General features: G+C 43.5%; 1 protein-coding gene across 2 annotated transcripts; it reads left to right on the forward strand.

Moving 5' to 3' along the window:
* Positions 1-10,125: 10,125 nt before the first annotated feature.
* S100a8 (S100 calcium binding protein A8) lies at positions 10,126-11,149 on the forward strand. 2 transcript variants are annotated; one of them, XM_087614406.1, is made up of 3 exons: positions 10,126-10,157; positions 10,630-10,793; positions 10,957-11,149. In XM_087614406.1, exons 2-3 carry the CDS (start codon positions 10,653-10,655, stop codon positions 11,083-11,085), a joined length of 270 nt encoding a protein of 89 aa, XP_087470532.1. In that variant the 5' UTR covers positions 10,126-10,157; positions 10,630-10,652; the 3' UTR covers positions 11,086-11,149. The 2 variants fall into 2 exon arrangements, with proteins under 2 accessions (XP_087470532.1, NP_446274.2); NM_053822.2 differs by lacking the exon at positions 10,126-10,157.
* Positions 11,150-17,544: the final 6,395 nt, after the last annotated feature.

Raw genomic sequence — 17,544 nt, forward strand, 5'->3', positions numbered from 1 at the left:
TAAAAATGGTGTAGTGGAACTTGGGAACCTTGGAGGAGAGATCATGTGGGGAGAGGTGGGAGACTCAGTAAGGGGTTCCTGCCCATTCTGGAGAGGTGCAGTGTGTACAAGTCAGTAGCTGCACAAAGGGACAGAAGGAAGGGAGGAGACGGGAGAGAAATTTAAATGTCAAAGTCTTAGTCTTGAAGAACAGATTTTTTTGGGGTGGGGTGGGGAAGGGGTCCAGAGTGAGACCTAGGTGTCTGTGGCTGGTGATCATTGGAAAGATGTTGCTGGTTGTTGACCTGGACATGACCCATGTCACTGTGGGAACCAGGGTGCTAGGGAGCACTGTCCACTGGTTTCTGTGTATGTTGAGTCAGAGAGGCAAGGCAAGTAGCTGCAAAGCCAGCAACCTAGCCCAACAAAGCAGCAGATACCTGGCATGGGAAGATGAACAGAAGCTGGGACTTGTCAACCATGGAAGGCTTCCTGGAGGAAAGAGTGGCTAGGTGTGGTTGTTACTAATATAACACAGTGATGACTGGTATTCCTCCTGATTCTGAGCTATTCATGACTCAGTGGGCCCAGACCTGTGGCCCCTGCCCTCCTGAATGGTCCCTGTTGTTGACTGGTGGTGTCATTTTTCTTTTTCTTCCTGGAGCCCAGAGATGAGGGAGGGTTTCTTGGCCTAAAGGCACTGTCAGTGTCCTACTTGGTGGCCTGTCTTTTCTGAAGACTCTGGACAGAAGTTTGTATCCCTGTCCCCTCAAAGTCTAGTCCCATAAACGGCATACTTCTATCTTTCTGCAACTGGCCTAGTGTCCTCACACGATTGGTTCAGCAGGTTTTTGAGGAAGGAAATCAGGAAGGGGAACCGTGGAACTGAAATCTATTGACTTAGACCTATGCCCCTCCTATGACACCTCTTGATTACTTTTTGTTCATATCAAAGAGTCAGTATCTTGGGTTACTCAGCTGCTCTTCTTCAAGGTCCAGGCAGGTCCTTCTTGTTACTTTGACACGTGGTGGGGTCAAAATGACCTTTCAAGGTCATAAAAGCTCTGGCAGCCTGAACACTTGGCATCTACCCAACACTTCCTGATGGTTTCCCCACCAGTGCTGCTTCCTCTACCTGGGTTTCCTCAGAGCTGGCTATTGAGACACAAGCCTGGGGTCTTAGTCTTTTCCTGTAAACACAGCCCTGCCACTCTTTTCTAGATTGCTCCATATTGTCAAGTAATTACAAATTTTGCCTTTCCTCCAACATGCTTATTTACTTCTTGTTATTGAACTTGGAGGTCATAACCTGTGCCCCGAGTCAGGCCCAACCACCTATCTCTAGTCAGCCAATTAAAAGAGCAAAATTATAAGTAAGGACCAGAGAAAGATTTATTCATGTGGCCATGTTGGGAAGAAGGACAAACAGAACCAATGAACTCTTCTAGTTCCTAAAGTAAGACGGAAATTTAGATGGAGGGCCAAGGATATATATGTCCCTTGTAAAGCAGTTTTACTCAAGATGTGGTCCTGCCCATCACTGGTCCTGTAAGGCAACTGGACAAGTTGTTAAGATGGTGTGAAATCTTTTTTCTAGAGACAGGCCCCCCTCTGGCTGATGCCTTTCCCTTCTTCTCTCATGGTGAGATCTTTGGGGAACTTCCCATTTCTTTGGAGTCCATTGTTTCAGTAGTCTGATAGTCAGCTTGAGAGCCACAAAATGTTTCTTTAGAATGTCTTCCTTTCTGCCAAGCCAGTTATGTTCTCAGCACACACATGTGACTGCTGCTGTCAGACAACCCTGCTGCCCACTTAAAGGGAATGCTATCTGGTAGTGGGAGTTCATGGACCCACATACTATTCATCCTACTGAGGATGCTGCCAGGAAGCCCTCACTCACAAACACCTTTAAGTTCAATGAGCCCGAGGAAAGATGTTGAGTAGCAGTGTGCCTCAGTTTCTTTATGTTTTACACAGGTAAAATTTTACATGTAAAGTTCACTCTACTAGAGATTTGAAAGTATCAAAAAAATCAGCAGATGTAAACATGCTTTGAAAAGAGATGCGTTGCTTTGGGGTAAGGTGGTGCATGCATAATCATATAAAACTGTGCATGGTGGAGAAGGTGTATGGGTTGATTGTTGGTTGGAAACTTGTGATATAGCATTGAGTTCTATTTTGCTAGCTAGGGGGTCAACTTACCTTTTATAATAATGGATGCATACCATTCCCTCTTACAAAAGAGACTTATTGGACAGTGGATAAGGGCTTGTGAGGAATGGAGGAAAGAAGATTAACTATTCTGTTGGGGAGATGGATGGAGAAAGTAGATGCTATCTTAGCTGGGTAGTTAAAATAAGAAAGTTGTCAGCACTGAGGTATTCCAGTCTGTGGAGGAAGTAGATGCTGTACATCCCATCTTAAGCCACTTCCATCCCAGTGTCTAATGGAGGGCCTCAGTCTCCTCTGTACAATGGAGTCTATAATGCATGTGCCTCATAGGATTAAGAGTTAAGAGGTTTTATGTAAGCAAAGCATTGGGGAAGTCCTCACAATGGTACACACAACACACCCAGTAATTGCCAGCTATTAGCTATTATTCACTGCCATTGTAGTTGTGGCTTGTGCCATTGTGCATGTCAGGCACTGTGCTGGGTTGTGTCAACTAACAATGCCTCAACTGGGACAAGCAGAAGGCCTCTCCTTGGTCCTTCTGGAAGAACAGGCTGAGGAAACTAGGCTCCTGCATCTATGATACTACTAAGAATTCACCAAGGAGTCCCAAGGAGGAACATATGTCCAGATTATTAGATTTCAGCCACACAGCCCCCCTTCCTGTATTACTTCCTGAAGCACCTGGTGAGCCTAAAGTGACATCAGACCTGGTGCAGGGACTTGGTTCATTGATTTGGATATTAACAGTCTGACTCTGGAGGGTTCAGTGTTCAGTTACAGAATCAGCCACAGATAATGATACACTCATGGTAACCCTGCCCCCAGCTCTCTCCCATTTTTAAGAAGCAATTTGTATGATTTATCGTATATGTGATCTCTCTTCCCCTCCCCCTTCCCTTCCCCTTCTCTCTTCTCTCTGTTAGGGTTTTTGAGATTGCATCTCTTTATGCAGTCCAATCTTGCCTTAAACTCATGGCAACCCTCCAGCTTCAACCTTCCTGAATGTTGGAATTAAATATATTTGCTACCATGCCAAGCTTTTTTTATTTTGTGTAAGCTTTTCTACTGAAACATGGTTTGTACCCTAGGGTCTATGAGCTCCCTAGCCATGGGATTTTGATCATGGTTAATATATTAGACATGAATTTTTTTCCTGTGGCACAGACTTCAAAATCCAGTCAGAAAGTGGTTAGTTACTCAATAACAGTAGTTCCCAGAGAAACCTCTTTTTACAGTGAGCAGAAGCTAATGTAGAGATGCATAACTGGCCACAATTAGAAAATAAGTGACAGAGTACTAGCTGTTATCAACCTCCACTCCTTTCTAGGCCAGGCAATACTAGAGAAGAGAAGGGAGAAAGAAAGTAAGAGAGCATTCAGGTTATTTGTAGGTCAAACCAGAGTCATTTTGGAAGAGGGAACCCAAGTTGGGAGGATACTGAATAGCCTATGGAGAAACTTGAGACCACTTTCTCCATTGGTGATTGATGTGGGAGGACCCAGCTCACTGGGTGCACCCCTGAGCAGGTGGCCCCAAGAGGTATAAGAAAACAGGGTGAAGAAACCATGGGGAGCAAGCCAGTAAGCAGAACTTCTCCATGGTGTCTGCATCAGTTCCTGCCTCCAGGAATTGTCTGGTTCGAGTTCCAGCCCTATCTTCCCTGAAAAATGACAAATTGTCGGATGGAATAAGTCCTTTCCTTTCCAAGTTGCTTTTGCTCATGGTGTTTTATCATAGCAATAGAAGCACAAACAGAGATGTGGAATGTGAGGAGCAGTGCTAGGAAATGCTGTCTTCTGCACACAACATGGATACCACATTAGTGAACTCTCATAAGCTGTGGTCATCTCCACGAGATCCACACAAGATCAAGCCAGCTAAAATTCCTGAATTAATAGAGGGGTTGTTTTCCAGCCTTTTGTTTTTACTGAGGAGTTACTGTCAGTTGGTAGCTTCTCTGGAAGGGAGAATTATTGTGATTTGAGGGCATGGCCATTGATAGGCTTCCTGTGCCCCACAATCTTGCACATGCGAACAGCACTTAGTGCGTTATAAAAAAAAGATGACTACATCAACAGCATGAAGTTGAGAGGGAGAGGACTTTTGAGATAAGAGGGAGGTTGGAGGGGTAACATGGAGAGTGAATATGATATTTCATTTATATATGTATGAAATTCTCAAAAGTATAATAAAAATGTTATACTCTGGTAGATTGACCACTCTCCATGGATGTATATATATTATACTAGTGGGTCATTATAAGGAAAGAGAACATGAAGTTGGGAGGAGGACATTGAAGGGATATAGGATATAGGAGGAATTGGAGAATAGGTAGTGAATATGATCAAAATACATTGTGCAGGTGCATGAAATTCTTTTTTCTATGAAATTCTTAAAACATAAAAAATGTTATGAGTATATTCATGTGGTATTGATTTCCATGAAGCAGATTTTTCTTTTATTTTTTTACTATTATTTTAAATTCAAAATTTTATATAGTACATTTTGATCATGATCCTTCCTCCAACAAATCCTTCTCATCCACCCAGCTTTACTTATCTGAGATGCCATCTTAACATGTCAGAATGACTGAGATTCTCAACAAAAATTGCAGCTCATTATGGTGAGGATGTGGAGCAAGGGAGACATCTTCATTGCTGATGGGGTACAAACTCAGACAGCCACTGTGGAAATCAGTATAGCACTTCCTCAGGAAATTGGGAATTGACCTACCCCAAGATCCAGCCATACCACTCTTGGACATATACGCAAAAGACTCCTCACCCTACCACCAGAACACTTGCTCAACTCTGCTCATATTGGCTTTATTCATAAAAGCCAGAAACTGAAAACAAACTAAATGTCTCTTAACTGAAGAATGGGTAAAAAAATGTGCATATTTACACAATGGAATATCACTCAGCTGTTAGAAAAAAATGACGTCATGAAATTTTCAGGCAAATGAATGGAACTAGAAAAAAAAAATCCATCTGAACAAGGTGACCCAGGCCCAGAAAGACAAACGTGATATGCATTCACTTATAAGTGGATATTAGATGTTAAGCAAAGGATAATCATACTACAATCCACAGACCCAGAGAAGTTAGATGAGAGGCCTACTGGGGAGCATGGATCTACCTGGGGAGGGGAAATAGAATAGATTTTGTGGGTGCATGGTGGATAAGGTGAGAGAGATGGGAACAGGAGCGATCAGGTCGGGGCGGGCGGAGGAGAGACAGAGGTAGAGAGTACAGGAGAGACAATTGAAATGGGTGGGCATTCAGGGGATGATGTGGAAACTTAGTGCAGTGGAAATTTCCTGGACCATACGAGGTTGACCGTAGCAAGGACTCCTAGTAGTGGAAGATATGGAGCCTGAACAAGGCATCTTCTGTAACTAGGCAAGGCTTTCAGTGGTGGGACTGGAGCATCAACCCAGCGACATCATCTATGACCCGCAACCTGCCCTACTGACAGGATGTGCTGGAGCAATGGTGGCTCAGAATTTGTGGGAGTGGCCAAGCAATGAGTGGTTTAACCTGAGGCCTACAACCACTAGAGGGAGTCTGATACTGCCTAGATGGCCAGGATCTGGAAGCTGGATGTCTCAGCGATCTAGGGTAGAATCAGACATGATTGACAAAACAACAACAGCAGCAGCAGCAGCAGCAGCAGCAGCAGCAGCAGCAGCAGCAGCAGCAGCAGCAGCAGCAGCAGCAGCAATGAAATGATTCGTAATGGGAGAAGATACAGAGAGCCACAGCCAAATGTTAGGCAGAGCTCAGGAAACCGTACAGAAGAGGAGAGGAAAGACCTTAGGGGTTGAGGACACCAGGAGAACATGACGTACAGAATCAACAAAGCAGGGCTCATAGGGGCTGGCAGAGACTGAAGTGGCAACTACAGAACCTGCATGGATCTGCACCAGGCCCTCTGCATACATGCTGAGGTTCTTTAGCTTGAGGCTTTTGTTGACCTCCTAACAATGGGAGTGGAGGTATCCTTGACTTCTTTGCCTCCTCATGGAACATTTTCCTCCTACTGGGTTGCTTCATCCAGTCTTGATATGAGTGTCTGTGCTCAGTCTTATTGAGCCTTGCTGTGCCAAGTTTGGTTGATACACCTGGGAGGCCTGCTCTTTTCTGAAGGGAAAGGAGCAGTGGATCTGGGGAAGAGGGAAAGTGGGAGAATGGGAGGGAGAGGAGGCTGTTGGTGGGATGTACTGTATAAGAGAGAGAAAAACAACTCAAAATACAATACAATAACAAGCAAGCAAAGAACCAATGAGAGAGAGAGAGAGTGAGAGAGAGGAAGAGAGAGAGAGAGAGAGAGAGAGAGAGAGTGCCCAAACAAAGCAAAATGAAACAAAAAGTCTGCAAAACTACTAGTGAATTCATTCTGTATTGACCAACTGCTCCTGGCCATGGGGTCTGCCCTCTAGTCTGGGTGAGATACCAATGGAGAAACGTGTGAATTGCAGATAGCTTCTGACTATGTGTGGGAGCCTTGTCCACTCCTTCTCAGCACTGGGACCATCTGGTTTAAGCTGTGCAGGTCCTGTAGGTCCTGTGAGTTCATATGTGCACCGGCCTTGCTGTGCCTGAAGACACTGTTTCCTTAGTGTCATCCATCCCTCTGGCTCTTACAATCTCCCTGCCTCCTCTTTGGCATGGATAAATTCTTGAGCCTGAGGTGAAATCCCACTTAGGACTGAGCATGAAGCAAACCTTATAGACATTGAAAATTGTAACACTCAATTGTGCTCAATTACATGTGACAGCAATTTTGTCATCTTTCCTTCTCCAGGTGTATAGTTCAGTAAAGTTACTTACATACACATTGTTGGACAGCTCATCCAAGAACTTGTTTCCTCTTTTGACATTGACAGTGCATACCATTAACCATGGCTCATTCTTCCTCTTCCCAGCTTCTCTAACTTTGGCTCTAGAAATCTGAGTACTAGAAACACCTCATACAACTGGAACCATACTTGATTTCTCCTTTCCGGTCATCTATGTTCCATCATGTGCCAGCCTTTACCAAGGCTGACTAATATTCCACTCTATGCAAAGCGCATTTATCACTCATCCATCCACACACACTGCTGTTGCTTCCCCTCTTTGGCTTCCTTGGATGGTGATAATCTGAGTGTGAGTGAAGAAGCATCTGAGAGGGTGGGTCCCTCCCAGAGTATCCCTCAACCCTGGCACATCAGGTCTCTGTGGGGTTAGGCACATCCTCTCCCACTGAGGCCAGACCAGGCAGCCTAGTTAGATGAACATATCCCACATACAGACAACAGATTTTGAGATAGACCCTATTCCAGCTGTTCAGGACTCTCATAAGGACCAAGATACCCATCTGTTCCATATAAGTGGGGAGGCCTAGGTCCAGCTCGCATATGTTCTTTGGTTGGTAGTTCTGTGTCTGAAAGCCCCAAGGGTCCAGGCTAGTTGACTCTGTTTGGATAGGTCTGGAGTTCCTGTTCCCTTTGGGACCTGCAATCCTTCCTCTTACTCTTTCATAGGAGTCCCCAAGCCGTGAAGTAGCATCTTTATGAGGCCCTGCTTTCCAGTCTTATGTCTATACGTTCACAAGTGGAACTGCTGGATTGTATGGTAATTCTTTGGTGACCAAGGAATGGCCGTTTCATATTTTATACTTCTGTCATAGGGCACAGGCTTCTCTAATGCATTTTATCTAAAAATCAAGAGGGAGCTTGCTTCCATTTTCTTTCTCTGTGGCAACACCTGTGATTTTCCACTATCTATCTATCTATCTATCTATCTATCTATCTATCTATCTATCTATCTATCTATCTCAGTAGTCATCCTAGCAGATGTGAGATGGCATCCTGTAGGTTGACTTGCTTCTTTCTAATGGTTTATGGTGCTGAGCATGTGTTTATTTCATATACTTGTTGGCCTATTGTATAAAGTATGAAGAAACATCTACTTAAATTTCCCTTTCACTTCATTTTTGGGCTGGTTTTATTTTTGCTATTGAATTATTGGGGTCTTAATATTTTAAATATTAATCCCTTATTAGATACAAAAACAAGTATAAATACAAAATACAAGCAACGTCTCTCTTTTCATGGGGTTGAAGATATAGTATATTTTTAATCTTTATATAATAATTTGTTTCAACCAAGGCAAAAAGGATGATTGATTGGCTCAACTTGGGTCACACAGCTGTAATGGAAGGAAATTGCTTATTGGAAATTAGTGGGCAGTGGAAACATGAAGGAGAGAGATTAATTCATCCACTTCCCCAGGAAACTGTTACTTGGCTCATTACTGTAATAACACACCACCAGCAGCACCACTACCACCACCACCACCACCACCACCACCACCACCACCACCACCACCACCACCACCACCACCACCACCACCACCATAACAACAACAACAACAACAAACCAGACAAAGGCAATTTAAAGAAGAGTTTATTTGGGCTTCCAATTCCAGAGCATACAGTCTATCAGAGTGGGGAATGCATGGCAGAAGGAGCAAGAGGCAGCTGTCACAGTGGGTTCCTAGTCAGGAATCAGAGAGCAGGGGTGCGAATACCCTGTTCTCCAACAGGACCTCAGCCTGTGAAAAGTACTACCCATGTCTGAGGTGGCATTCCCTATCTTAATTTATCTGATTTAGACAACCCCTCACACACATGCCCAGAGATTTGTCTTCGTGATGAGTCTGAGTTCCATGGTGAACTGATAGGCAAGATCATCTGCCACAGCTCTGATGGCCTGGGTGTTGGTGTAGAACCAGGATTGGTATCCGAGGACTTACAGGAAGGAAAGAAGAGATAAGTTTTCCCCATCACCTCTAGTTCTTGTCAGATCATGCTAGGGACTCTGCAATTCTGACACACGGGGACTGGGAAATTGGTTGACTCCCTCCACTTTTCTGGGCTTCAGCTTCCTCATCTTTACATAGGCTGGTTCAGATCACTGCCTTTCTGAGAGGCATATTTTAAAGCTTTTGTAAGATAATGTGGATGAAACCCACTGCCATATGAGAAATATTTCACAGATCTCCAGTGCTAGCAACCAGTTAATTCAAGTGGCATTTTACTGGGGCTTGGGGATTGCTCCTGTGAATTCCTGGGAATCAGCCCCTCTTCTTTTTCCCTTGAGCATGAAACACACATGGATTCTCCAAAATAATTGACCCCTCCCCATCCTAGAGTTCACACCTCTCTTCATCGGAGGCTCCTGGGGTCCAAGGCACAGTGACCATTCTGAGAGGTTGGAAAGGTCTCTTCTGTGATCATGCAGTGACTTAGTGGCTACTGCAGGGTGGACAACAGAAGATGAGGAATTCTACCCCATGGCTCAGGACATCCTTAGCTTCCAGAGTAGAATAATCATTAAGAGTCGTGGCAGGTTAGGAACTGATCCAACCCTTGGGAAGACAGCTGTCCCCTAAAGACTCTACCCACCCATCCAAATACTACCCCACAGCAGTACTCCAAACTCTTCTAATATCCAGTGGCTAGAAGCAGCAGTGTTTCTGAGGTCTTTGGTACTTTGAGAACTTGGAGAAGCTGTCTCTCCCATGCACCCACACTCACACAGCAAGATCCACCTTCAGTTCAGTTCAGAGGTAGACCGGACATGAAGGCATTGGATCAGCAATGGCAACGGAGGACAGGGCTAAGACTGAGTCTGTTTAGATGCAGGGATGAGGTCCCAGGGGCCTAGAAATGGATTTATTGCCATGTCTCATCCTGATTCTTCCTGCTGTGTACTCCTGTCTGGTAAATGTCTTCCCTGTTCCAACACTCCCACTTCCCCGGACTCAGAAATGCTCAATGTGCTCAGTGATTGCCACATGGGCTTGGTTAGGAAACAGAGGCTGTGGTAACTCTGGAAGGGAAGAATGGTGTCTCCACAGCCCGAGGCTATGGGCAGCTGGCCAAGCCTTTCTCTATAAAAGCAGCTGAGACTTAGCTTCACACATCCTTCTTCTGCTCCGTCTTCCAGACCTTGTGTAAGTAGGGCTGTGTGAACCTGTCTCACACTGTAGGCTTTCCTTAGGGAGAGTTGGGGGAATAGAGTAGCCTCCTTTGAGAGGGCAAGAAAGCATGGGGGAGTCTGCAGCACTGATCAGAAACTTGAGGATAAAGGAAGTGGAACAGTGTGGAGCCTTCTAGCAGTGTCTACTAGAGAAGGATAGGGAGTGTTTACTGTGGAGAGTTTGCTACACTCGTGTGTGTGTGTGTGTGTGTGTGTGTGTGTGTGTGTGTGTGTATGTGTGTGTGTGTGTGTGTCCTAAAGTCCCTCCAATGCTCTATCCAACCCCTTCCCACCAGAGATAGAGCCATTTTCTGGGTTTAGTTATCTGAGTGGTATAGGCCAGGTCAAAGCTTGTTCTTGGGTCAGGGACCTTCTGAATGTTCACTCAGTTGTCACCCTGCCATGAATAACTGCAGTTCTCATCCTTCTGTGTCTTTGTCTTTCAGGTGAAAGGAAATTTTTATCGACAATGGCAACTGAACTGGAGAAGGCCTTGAGCAACGTCATTGAAGTCTACCACAATTATTCTGGTATAAAAGGGAATCACCATGCCCTCTACAGGGATGACTTCAGGAAAATGGTCACTACTGAGTGCCCTCAGTTTGTGCAGGTGAGGAGGTGCTGCATTCTCAGGGTTCTCTAATGGTGCTGGGGTGACTGGTCCTCCATGCTGCTTTCTGCAGTTAGCTAATACTTACTCACAAATAGCCCTTGCTTACTTTTCTCTGATATATTTATAGTCTGAATTCCCCCACCCCTATTCTTCTTTACAGAATAAAAATACCGAAAGCTTGTTCAAAGAATTGGACGTCAATAGTGACAACGCAATTAACTTCGAAGAGTTCCTTGTGTTGGTGATAAGGGTGGGCGTGGCAGCTCATAAAGACAGCCACAAGGAGTAACAGAGCTTCTGGCCTGGGGCTGGGCCCTTGGATATGTCTACAGAATAAAGTCGTCATATCTTAAGTCTGTTTGAGTCTCTTGTCTTTCCTGGGGTGAAGGAAGGAATGGAAAACTGGAAAGAAGAAACTTGTCTTGTTTTGGCCCTTACTGCTCTCCATGGTCTAGTCCTTTCAAACGACTGCTTCTCTGGTCACCAACCCCCTCTGATCTCCTTCTCTTCTGGCCTCTGAACTTTGAGCCAGTGGTTCTAGGATTTAAGAATTTTCCAAAGTCTATAACTTAAACTTGATAGTTTTACTGGTTTATCCCAAATGGGAGACTTGGAGACAGGATTCTAGACAAATTGTGTTGTGTACATAAGTTAGATTCTACTTAAGTGTCTTAGGTGTGACTTTTTGGAAATTAGTAGGATAGGTATGAAGGGTGTATATATGAGGAAGGAGGAGGGAGGAAAGGAAGAATGGGGAAAGGAGGGAGGGGAGAGAGAGAGAGAGAGAGAGAGAGAGAGAGAGAGAGAGAGAGAGAGAGGTCTGATTTTCTGTCTTGGTGTAGGTGGATGGTTTGTAGTCCTTCCTTAAGCACTAGAGGAGTACATCTGGTCTCTGGGGACATCTGGCCCCATATCTTAGTGATCTTTCCATTTTCACTCCAAACTTCCAACTCAGTTAAATGATACAGGAATGAGTAGATAGGTCACTGCATTCATAAAGCTTAAAGGACAGCTATGGTCAGTTGTGAACTGTATACCTTTCCCATCAATTACATCTGTGGATTTTCCTAGGGACTGGTAAAATGAGAAACTCAGAGACCTTTCACCAGCACTTAACCATTGAACTGAATTTCCTTTTACAATTTAAAATTTTATTTTTTAAATAAAAAATTAAAATTTTATATGTGTCCTGTATTTATATCAGTCCTGTCTTCCTTCTCCTCCTCTCAACCTCCTCCACATGATTGCTTCTCAACTGCCTCTCAAATCCATGGTCTCTTTTTCTTTAATTATAATTGTTACATATAGATATAAGAATAAATATACAAAAAGGGACTGGATATAGATGTCTCCTGAGAGACACAACCAGAACATTGCAAACACAGAGGTGAATGCTAGCAGTAAACCACTGAACTGAGAATTGGACCTCCTTTGGGGTAATTAGAGGAAGAATTGAAAGAGCTGAAGGGGGTTGCAACCCCATAAGAACAACAATTCCAGCCAACCAGAGCTTCCAGGGATTAAACCACTACCCAAATTTTACATGGACTGACCCAGGGCTCCATGCACATCCTCTGCATATGTAGCAGAGGATGGCCTTGTTGGGGCACTAGTGGAAGGGGAAGCCCTTGGTCCTGCCAAGGTTGGACCCCCAGTGCAGGGGAATGCTGGGAGGTGGTAGTAATGGGGATGGATTGGGGGAACACCTTTATGGGGGACTGGAAGGGGATAAGGGGCTTATGGACAGGAAACCAGGAAAGGGAATAACGTTTGAAATGTAAATAAAGAAATATATCCAATAAAAAAAACCCCATAGAAATACAACCTGATGAATTCAATTAGGATTGCTCATGAATATGTTTTTAGGGCTTTCCACTTGGCATTAGATAACCACTTAGGGGGCTCATCCTTGAGAAAGATTGATTCTCCCTCTCAGCAGTTATTAATTGCCTATAGATCTTCATCTATGGGTGGGACCCGATCCTCCCATTTATGTTGTCACATCAGTTGGTGTCAGAATTGTTCAGGTTTTGTGTAGGCAGCCATATTGTTGATATTTCATGGGGGCAGCTTCCCTGGCATATATAGAAGACACAATTTCACAGGAGACCCTTTGGTCCTCTGAACCTTTCTCTGTGCCGTTGCGTGAGCTGTGTTGTAGGGCTTGTGCTACAGATGTATCGCTTGGTGCTGGGTACCACAACAACGTTTATTCTCCGTATGCATTTGACTAGTTGTGACTTCTGTAATTTCTCTGCCTGCTGCAAACACAAGCTTATTTAATGAGAGGAGATAAGAGCCACACTTGCCTGTGGGTAGAAGGATAAGTATTTAGAATAGATTTAGAAATAATTTTGGCTTTAGGAAAATGGCAACTGTAGGCTCTCCTCAAGGGTCTATGATCTAAACTTTCACAAGTGGATGGCTAGGATTACAGCACAGGATGGATTACCTCCAATTGAGTGGGCCAATAGATGGTTGTTGGTTACTGACAGGATATAAGTACTACTATTGCACCTTTGAGGATCTCTAACCGTAATGGTCATTGCTGTGGTTTACGGGCCTCACCTGTGGTTAGGACTATTGGTTGCTCTCTTTCATTGTCAGCTATCACAGTGCCTTCCCATACCACGAAAATGAATCCTCAGAGAGGAGGCTTATAGGTCAGACTCAGGTTGTTTCCTCCAAATCTTATGTCTAGGGATTTACATTCAAATTATGGGAGACAGCAAAGGGCAAAAGCAACACTATCTGTTGTTTTGGAATTCGCTTAGACTTCCATGATCCAATACCTCTAAAGGAAGAAGCTTAGGTACAGGGTTTCTACTGCTGTGACAAGACACCATGAACAAAAGCAACTTGGAGAGGAAAGGGTTTATTTTGCTTATACTTCAAGGTAAGAGTCCATCACTGGGAGAATCTAGTGGCAGAAACTGATGCAGAGGCCACAGAGGAGTGCTGTTTACTGGCTTGTATCTTGTGCCTTGCCCAGTCTTCTTTATACTATCGAGGACCACCAGCTGAGGAGTGGCATTGATTACACTGAATTCTGTTCCGCATCATTCATCAATCAAGAAAGTGGCCCACAAACTTGCCCTCAGACTGATTGGTGGGGAAATTTTCTCAATTGTGGTTTCTTCTGTTAAGTTGACATAAAGCTAGCCAGTACAATTGACCCCTTGTCAATTCAACACACAAACATAGTTAGACCATAACTATTTCTTTCTTGTTCATCTCCAAGATCTCAAGTTAATATCAACATTACAATATAAAACATACATAAAATTAAAAGCCCTACAGTCTTTCTACGTTTCGACTCTATTAATCATCCGAAGTTCCTTTCAATTTCCAAAGCCTCTCAAAAATTATCCAGAGTCTCTCTAAAACTTCAAAGTTTTTAGCTGTGGGCTATTAGAAAACAATTACAACAAAATAAGTTAAACACTTTCTTATTTCAAGAAGGAAGAACTAAGGCACAGTTGCAATCAAATAAGAGCAAAGCCCAAATCCAACAGTGTAAAAAAATTCACTGCCTAATGTCTGGGATCCACTCACCCACTGGGCTCCAAAGGGCCTAAGTGACTTCTCTAGCTCTTCCTTCTGCAGCAAGCACAGCTTGTCTCCTAGACTCAGGCTGACTAAACGTGATGGTTGTCCCATAGTGCTGACCTACCCAAAATGTTGGGGTATCTATCACAATGAGGCTGTACCTTCATCCATAACTTTTTGTTAGTTTTCTTGAGGGACTATGACCCTGCCACATGGTGCATGAACTTCTTTCTCTGATCCCTTTAATCCTGGGCTTCTACTTCAGCTGATGGTGCACATTCGCCAATGGCTTCTCACAGTGCCGAGCCTTAGCTGTTTTCCATGATCACTTCATGTCTTCAAAACAAGTACCAACTGGGATATTCTTACAGATTACCAAGTTCAGCTGCCAGCCTAAGATACACTCTTGGTCCCTTCTGGACTACAGTTGAGTGTTTTCCCTGAGAAAATGCTTCCCAGAACATTTTACATCAATAATGCTGATCTTTTCTTATTCATAGCTAACTTCTCAGCAGCAGTTGACCAGCATCAATTGTCCCAGTAAAGCAAAGCTTTCAATTTAATTGTTCTAAATTCAAAATATTGAATGGTCCCAATGGGGTTTTTGATGGACTCTTACACTTACCTTTGGAACTTCACAAGCCAAGCCCCTACCTCTGCATCACTATCAGTATTATCTTCTAAGTTCCCACAGTAGCCCGTGAAGCTCTGAGCACTCAACAGCTTTTCTTTTCTTTCTTCTTTAAAATGATTCCTTTTTTTTTTTATGTGCTTTGGTGTTTTGCTTGCTTCTATGTCTGTGTGAGGGTTCCAGATTCCCCTGGAACTAGAGTTACAGACCATCACAAGCTGCTGGGTGGGTGCTGGGAATTGAACCCAGGTCTGCTGGAAAAGCAGCCAGTGCTCTTAATCTCTGAGCCATCTCCTTCCCCAGTAGCCCCTTCCCAGTAGATTTTCTAATCCCAAATTCCAAGGCCCTTCTTCAATTCTCTCTGAACTCTGGCCAGGTCTGTCACAATACCATGATGTTACTACAATTTCTGTTTTATTAGGTTTCTATTGTGGTGATAAAATACTAAGACTACATCAATCACCAATCAAGAAAATGGCCCACAAGGTTGCCCATAGGGCAATTTTGTAGGGGTATTTTCTTAATTGTGGTTCCTTTCCCCCCAAATGACTTTAGTTTGTGTGAAGTTGACAAAAATTAGCCTGCATAGAAGGGGTTTCTATTATCTTTGCCTTTTGTGGAGGTCATTATCACTTCACGTGAGTAACTTCATTGACTACACGTATTTCCTGTTTTTTTTTAAAGGTTACTTCAGCTTATGCACTCACATCAGAGAATCCAGAGATAGGTACCATAAGTGACAGAGCACGTGGCATTTGTCTTTCTGGTTGTGGGTCTCTTCACTCAATATAATAGTATCTAGTTATGTGCATTTACCTGTAGAGTTGGTTTTTCTTTACAGCTGAATAGTTTTCCATGGTGTGTATATAGCACATTTTCATCATCTAGTCATCAGTTAAAGGATATTTAGGTAGATTCTATTTCCTAGCTATTGTGATTAGAGTAGCTAAGAACATGGCTGAGTCAGTAGATGTTGGGTAGGGTGTGGAGTCCTCTGGGCACAAGCTAAGGAGTAGTACACAGATGCCAAAAGTCCTTGTGCAAAGTTAAATACACAGGCATTCTTCAAAGGGAGGAGATGTTTTAACCTGCCTTCCTCCCAAAATTCTGGGAATAGATAGAGTTTACAACCTGGCAATCCTTGGTTCTCTGATGAACCAGGCTTTGCCAATTCCTCCCTGAATTCATGTTTTACCTATCCCAGACTTTTACTCTCCCCACCTGCAAAATCTTGAAGATTATTGTAGGCCATAAAATTCATCCTTTTGGGAGGTGTCATTTGTACTTTACAACAGCCTAAGTGACTTCTCTGTTATCCTAGGGCCAGGCTAAATCTTGACTCCCACAGGCATTGTGTTTAGCTCAGCCATTCTCCTTAGACCTTTATGCTGAACATTTTTTTCTAAGTCACCAGAATCCATCTTTATAGAAGAAGTCATGTGGACTTTTCAAATAACTTCAATGCAGACATGTCTTAAGGTCTGTTATACTCACAGGACTGAGTTAATTGTAATCAGGAAATCTTTTTCCAAAATTGTGCTGTGCCTAAATATGTCAAAAATAAATGAGCTGAGGTCAGCCTCTAAAAGTTTTGGTTCATCACCAGTTACCTAAGTTGGGCTGAACTGAGTTTCACTCTTGTCTCTTCATGTATCATTTTCCTGACATCCAGAAAACCTTCAAGAACCCCCTTCTCCACCCACAGTGGTAAAGCTGGATCACATGGTAGATATATTTGATCTTGTACTCCCACCAACAATGAAGGACCATTCCCTTTTTTCCACATCCTCTCCAGCTTTCATTTTAAGCTGTTTCATTGATCTTTGCCATTCTGATTAGGGTAAGAGGAAATCTCAAAGTTGTCTTAATTTTCATTTTTCCTAATTGTTGAGGATGTCAAACACTTTCTTAACTGCTTTAATTTTTTCTTTTGAAAATAACTTGTTTAGATCTATAGCCCATTTTAAAAATTGGGTCATTTGTTTTCTTAATTTTTTGTATATTTTGGATATTAATTCACTATCAGATCTAGAGCTGGCAAAAGTTCTCCTGTACTCCATAGGCTTCCTCTTTACTTGACTGATTGTTTCTTCTAGACTAGGGCAATGTGCAGCTGAATCAAGGCCTGGGGTTTGGGACAGTGCAGGTGAGACTGACCAGACTTGGGTAGTGTGCAGACTGTGTGACCTGGAGTAGATCTTGGGATTGGGGAGGCTGTAGGAAGCCTAGGGTTTGAGGAAGTCACCAGACTGCACCTGCCCTCAGAATGAGTACCCTACTTAAGGCCTGGAGATGGTACAGGCAGGTTAATGTCAGGTAAACTGATTAGACTGGGCTGGCACACAGAGTGTATGACTAAGGTCAAGTCTGGAGGTTAGAAAAGACTAAAAAAATTATTATTTTCAGTGAGTGTGTGTGTGTGTGTGTGTGTGTGTGTGTGTGTGTGATAACATGTAGGTCACGATCAACTTGTGGAGTCAGATCTCTCCTTTCCACCTTCCATCTTTATATGAGTTCTAGGGATTGGGCTTAAGTTGTCAGACTTGTACAGCAAGCACTTTACCAGAT

Source organism: Rattus norvegicus, chromosome 2, assembly GCF_021556685.1.
Source record: "Rattus norvegicus strain SHRSP/BbbUtx chromosome 2, alternate assembly SHRSP_T2T, whole genome shotgun sequence".
NCBI classification, from domain to species: Eukaryota; Metazoa; Chordata; class Mammalia; order Rodentia; family Muridae; genus Rattus; species Rattus norvegicus.

Coding starts and splice junctions, on each gene's coding strand:
- S100a8 (XM_087614406.1), top strand. CDS start 10,653: ATGGCAACTGAACTGGAGAAGGCCTTGAGCAACGTCATTGAAGTCTAC. Junction 10,794..10,956: donor AGTGCCCTCAGTTTGTGCAG/GTGAGGAGGTGC, acceptor TCTTCTTTACAG/AATAAAAATACCGAAAGCTT.